Source organism: Diplotaxodon limnothrissa, linkage group LG14, assembly GCF_057381915.1.
Source record: "Diplotaxodon limnothrissa isolate DT_005_m linkage group LG14, D_limnothrissa_male_GT1.1, whole genome shotgun sequence".
Lineage (NCBI taxonomy): Eukaryota > Metazoa > Chordata > Actinopteri > Cichliformes > Cichlidae > Diplotaxodon > Diplotaxodon limnothrissa.
Genome location: NC_140609.1, coordinates 1976612 through 1982778, shown reverse-complemented (window position 1 = coordinate 1982778; position 6167 = coordinate 1976612). Strand labels below are relative to the sequence as shown.

At 40.5% G+C, this 6167-nt stretch overlaps 1 protein-coding gene across 1 annotated transcript; it reads left to right on the top strand.

The window, feature by feature from the left end:
* The first annotated feature begins 1787 nt into the window (after positions 1-1787).
* LOC146618206 (zinc finger protein 862-like) lies at positions 1788-5105 on the top strand. Its single transcript, XM_085371478.1, has one exon. The coding sequence runs from the start codon at positions 2539-2541 to the stop codon at positions 4534-4536; it is 1998 nt and encodes a 665-aa protein (XP_085227604.1). The 5' UTR covers positions 1788-2538; the 3' UTR covers positions 4537-5105.
* The last annotated feature ends 1062 nt before the right edge of the window (positions 5106-6167 follow it).

Genomic DNA, 6167 nt, shown 5'->3' with positions numbered 1-6167 from the left:
CACTTATTACCGCACAAAGTAACTGATTTTGTTGTTAGCAACGACTGAACGCTGGGTCTCGCTTTGAGTAACCGGAAGTATAAAACCGGACAACGGAAGTAGTGGTCTGTCATGGCAGCCTACGTACGCTCTTACAGAAACCTGTGGATAGCCAAACTGTTGTCTGTTCCACTTTTTGTTTACTTTTTCTTGCTGAGCCTGAGAGAGCACATGCCTGTAAGTAGTTGCTATCTGTTTTGTAAGCTTTCCCGCGATAGTTTTGTGTAGCAGTTTAGAGGTTTGTGTGGAAAACTTTCTTTTGTGAGGAAAAACGGCCGCGATGCTAACACGTTAGCCCGTCTATGGGATTTCCCATGTAATGTTAGCATTAAGCTAATCGCTAATAACCAGTGAAAGGGTTTGGATAAGCTTGTGTTTATGTGTTATATACATTGTAGTGCATGGCTTAATGTTTGATGTTGTAAAGAAAATGTAATTACAGCAGAAATGTAATATTTTATTTTTGTTTGTGTACCAGTTTTACAGTGCTTCAACAGTAAACATCTAAAACGTATCCGCTGACTCCTGGATGTTTATTGTGGACCTGTTAGCTATCTGCCAAGCTAGAAACCAGCTTCACACCCTAGTGAGGGCAGAATAAGTACAGAGGTGTATCTCATGTGTTTACTGTTGCGCGTCATCTGCGTCCTCATGTTTAGCCTGCCGCGGCCGTTGGTTGGAGGAGCCGCAATAGTTTGGAAAGGAAGGAAGCAGTAAGGTCAGTTTCCATTCTGGGTTTTCAGCATTAATAAAGAAACCTGCAACAAGGTGAGTAATGTTTGAGGTCCAAAAGAAATCAACACAGAGACATTTTTACAGTGCTTTTCTACTCTACCTGAACATTCAAAGCGCTCTATACAGGTTGCCTCATTCACACCTGTTCATAGAAGCCCTTTTTCTGTGCTTTCTATCTAACATTCACACACGTTCATACTCTGATGAATGCATCAGAGAGTGACTTGGGGTTAATGTCTTGCCCAAGGACAGTTAGCATGCAGTCTGGAGCAGCCAGGGATCGACCCAAAAACCATCTGATTAGTAGATGACCTGCTCCACCTCCTGAGCCACAGCCGCCCCTTTTAGAGGTAAAGAATAATTTAGAAAGTAAGTACTAGGGCTGCTCGATTATGGCAAAAATGATAATCACGATTATTTTCACTGAAATTGAGATCGCGATTATTTGACGATATTTATTTAACCCTTTAAGACCTACTATAGAACCAAGTCCGCCAGAGCTTATATTATTTTTTTTACATGTTGTAGTGCCGTTTGTGGGAGCATTTCAATTTGCTATGCAACTGTTATAGCCCATATTTTAATAATATGTATGCATTAAGTCCATAGTAATTACATTAATTGCAAAAAAGTGCAATAAACTACAAAAAAATTGAAAATAGTTTTTGTTTTTTACATATATTTCTACTTGGAGAAATTTAAGGGTTTATCCCTCAAAACTTTAAATACAAAAAAGTTGCAAAAAATAGTTTACAACAACAGGAAATTTATTTTGAGTGTCTTCATAGTTTTATTTTGGAGATACACCAATTTTTATATACTGCAGGAAAAACGAAAAAACAATCCTATGATGCAAATTTGCAAAGAAAACAGCAGGTGCATCAAAATAAAATATTTCCAGCAGTGCAATTCGAGTTCTAAGCATCCCAGAAACTATTCAGAAAGGTCAAACATGACCAGTATAGGCTTTTAAGGCCTACAAGTAAAAAACTACAATTTCCGCGAAAATGACGTCACTTCCGGTTTCGGGCAGGAAATGGCGGACATGCGATCGTTCGCGCTGACGTCTGTTTCACTGTGGGAAGTGTTACGAACAGCTGATCGGATCGGCAAAGCGTGTTTCTGGAATATTATGTTTTTGTTCCTGCAAGAGCTTTTTATGCAGTTTTTGCAAAGCTTTATGTGGAAGGAAACCATGACCGAGGACAAGCTGATGGCATCAGATGTAAGTACAACTCCTCCGGTTTCATATGCAAAACAAATTATTGCGCTAGCTTACACGCAGGGCTCGCAAAATCGCTAGCCCGACGTCCCGGGGCTAGTGATATTTCCAGTCGGGCTACCAAAATCTATCTCAGCCCTGCCCGTCGGGCTATCATAGGAAGTAAAAATATATGACAATGCCTTTGCTTTCTTTCGCAAATGTAGCTGAGTAATTAGCTGAGTCCTCATCAAAGAACAGTGCTCTTTAATGAATGCAGCACATAACTTTACATCGTAGAGGTAACAGGGAGACATATCGAGTTATCAGATAGCCGTCTTAACTATATTCTAACTCTACAATTTCCCGACTGCACTTTCCTCTTATTTCACGACACCACCCTCTAGTGGTGCAATATGGTATAGTCAGACAGGACACAACATCACTCACTAGCTTACTCTTCAAACGTGGCACGTGAAATCTCCCGCAGCAAGCTTAAACGTGCTAGAGGTTGACTGCGCAGAGAATTTAAAAAAAAAAATCTCTGGCATGTGTAAAGACAGATGGATTTACGCAGGTATTTTAGTTCTGCTGAGCCAAAAAAGACAGGTCAGGATGAAGAAGGGACAGGCAAAGAAAGGCCTACCACAAAGCGGAAAAGTTATGATAAATCAGATTACGAGGCAAAAAGAAAGCGCAGTTTTTTGGATTCATGGACAAAAGAATTTCTGTGGCTGGAATATGACAAGGTAAATAACATGATGTTCTGCCGGGTGTGTCGTGAGTTTCCCTCTATTGCTGAGTCGACAAGCGCCTTTGTTACTGGGACCAGTAATTTTAGGAAAGACCCCATCAGAACTCATGAGAAATCTCTGCATCACAAGAAATGCATTGGTGCTCAGTCTGCAGCATCTGTCCCAGAACAAACACCAATTGCAAAAACCATACTAAAAATAAACCAAGCACAACAAGAAGTCCTGAAAAAGCTGTTTAGAACTGCGTACTATGTTGCAAAGAGTGAACTACCACTGGCAAAATTTAGCAGTCTTTGCAAACTTCAGAAAGCAAATGGCCTAGATCTTGGTTCCACTTACCTCAATGACCATGCTTGCAGAGAGTTTATTGGAGCAATAGCACAAACTTCAAGAGACCAGATTGAAAAGGAAATTCAAGAAAGCAGGTTCTTATCCATTCTTGCAGATGGCAGTACAGACACTGGTATAATAGAACAGGAGTTGGTTCACGTCAGGTATGTGAGGGATAATGGTGACATAGCCACATACATGATCAAATGTCAGCCAGTCAAGAGTGCAAATGCTGCAGGTATTTTAGAGGCTATTGATGAAGCAGTGAACACCATGGGTATCAGAGAGGACACATGGAAAAAGAAAGTAGTGTGTGCAAATTTTGATGGTGCTGCAGTGATGATGGGTGAGAAAACAGGAGTAGCTGGGAGACTGAAACAGAGGATACCCCACATCATAACAATCCACTGTGTGCCACACAAACTAGAGCTAGCCGTGCTGGATAGCGTGAAAGGCTGTGAGTACCTGGTGAAATTTGAAGATACACTGAAAACCATCTTTAAGATGTACTACTATTCCCCAAAGAAGCGAAGAGAGCTGACAGAAATAAGTGAACTGCTAAATGAGAGGCTGGCACATTTCAGTGGGCTGAAGAGCACACGGTGGCTTCCAAGCCGGCTGAGATGTCTAAAGGCTGTGGAAAAAAATTACACTCCCACTGTTGTTCATATGGAGAACATGGCAGAAGGAAGTGATGTCAAAGCCGAGGATGCAGCCAAGGCTAAGGGGGTGGTGCAGGAGATGAAGACTGAGAAATTTGTTCGCTTCCTGCATTTCATGTTGGACTACAGTACCATCTTATCCAAGTGCTCTACTGATTTTCAGCATGATAACCTAAACATCACACGAACAAATCAGTTAGTTGAGAGCACAACATCACGCTTACTCAGCCTAAAAACAAAACCAGGAGAATATCAGAAAACCTTGGACACAAAGTTCACAGCGAACCAGGATGGTAGCATTTGCTACTGTGGAACTCAGCTAACAAAAAGTCAGCGACCTGCTAGAAGAGGTGAGGGAACAGACAAAGACACCTTTGGTGCAGAGATCCAGAAGATTATTGACAACACAGTCAAGTACATGGACAACAGATTTAAAAATCTCCATGAAAAGCCTCTCTCTTGTTTCAAGGTTTTTGACCCTTCCACTCTTCCCTACCCCAGAGAAGAACTAGCAAATTATGGGGATGAAGAGGTGGATTATCTTGTCACACATTTTGCCTGTTTGCTAGATGCAGAAGAGAAAGAGAAAATTCCACAAGAATGGATGGATCTAAAAGTGTGGCTTGCAGAACGCCGGGGTCGCAAAGTAGATTGCTTGTACAGAGATCTCCTCTCTGAGAATCCAGAACATCTCTCTCATATCTTGTTGCTGGTGAAATTAATGCTGACACTTAGTCCATCGACAGCCATCTGTGAGAGGATTTTCTTGCATGAACCGAGTGAAGACAACACATCGTACCTCTCTACACCCTGAAACACTGAATGACTGCATGCAACTCTCCATTAATGGGGAAACAGTTGAATCTTTTTGCCCTGACAAGTCGATTCGTTTCTGGATGTTTTCTGGAAAAGGTTCAAGACACCTGGATCATAAAACCCCGACAAGAACAAAGAGCAGTGAAATGGAGGGCAATGCACAGGAAGAGAAAGCTGATGAAGGAGATGCTATGCCCTCAACGTCGAGTGGCATTTTCTCATCCGAGACTTCAGTGGAAATTTCAGATTCAGGATCTGACACAGACTAATTCATGTTCTACACAGTTCTAACAAGTTCACAGAAAATTCTGTTTAATTAGAACCAGATATTTGAGTTGATTGTAATGTTTACACAGTTGTTGTAATTTGTGTTTTAACAATTTTTTGATTGATGTTTTGTTTCCTTTACAATATTATACAATAAAAATAATCTTTTTTTATTCGGGCTACTCAAATTTATTTCGGGCTACCAAAAACTAAAGAGTGTCTGCCCGAAGGGCTACCAGGGATTTTAAAATTTTGCGAGCCCTGACACGGTTCAGGTTCTACAGGGATTTAAAAATAGTTACACAACACGGAGCGTGCTGCTCTGACCGGCTTTAAAGGGTTAACAATGACTTTAAAAAATAATATAAAATAGTGTGCAACACCACTGAAGTTTTTTTACCTCTCTTTTCAACCAACAGCAGTCACTCTCCTCTCCAAATAACTTCTGTTTAGCTTTCCGAGCTTCCCTCGGGTCCTCTTAATCAGCGGTCTCCAACCATTTTTGTGCCACAGACCGGTTTATGCCCGACAATATTTTCACGGACCGGCCTTTAAGGTGTCGCGGATAAATGAGGGAGGGGCTAATAATCGGCTCGGTCATTTTTAATGATCGTTGAAAGCCCAGATCGTAATCGTGATTAAAATTCGATTAATTGAGCAGCCCTAGTAAGTACAGTAATTTTTTGAGGTGATTTGATTAAAAAAAATCATTTTTGCTTCTAATTACATAATTAAGGTGTAATTACATCTTCCAGCAAATTGATACATAAACGTATCATTTATCTACTAAAAATACATAGGAGCTGGCGTCATGTTGTGGAAGCTGCCATCTTGCCCCACCATCATACACTGGCTGAGATGGGCATCGCTGCTGCGCCTTTTCACGTTTTATGTAAGTGGATTTATACATTACTTTGAATTTAAAGATGTCAAATAGCTCTTTCACACTACATATGACCATTTCACATTTGTACATGTATATTTTGGTGATCTCTTTCTCAGTATGTTTTTCTTCTTATGGAAATAAGCTAAGATTAAACCGGTTAATGTTAGGCTCCAGTGTCCTAAAAAAATCACACCTTTCCCCTGATAAACAAATTGATTGGATTCTCACATTGTGTGGGAATTGATTATCAATTACAACTTCAATGAGCCACTTCAAAGAAAGTTTCACCTGCGTGGGCAGCAACAGAAAGTCCAGATGTGGAAACAGAAGGTTTCCACATTAAAATATCGATATTTTAATCATTTTGGGTGAAATTGTAGTTTTTCATTAACAGGAACACAGTGGAAAGAAACTATCATTCAGATTGTCTACATTGGAAAGAACTACTCCCTCTTCCGCCTTTTATAGTCATGTGT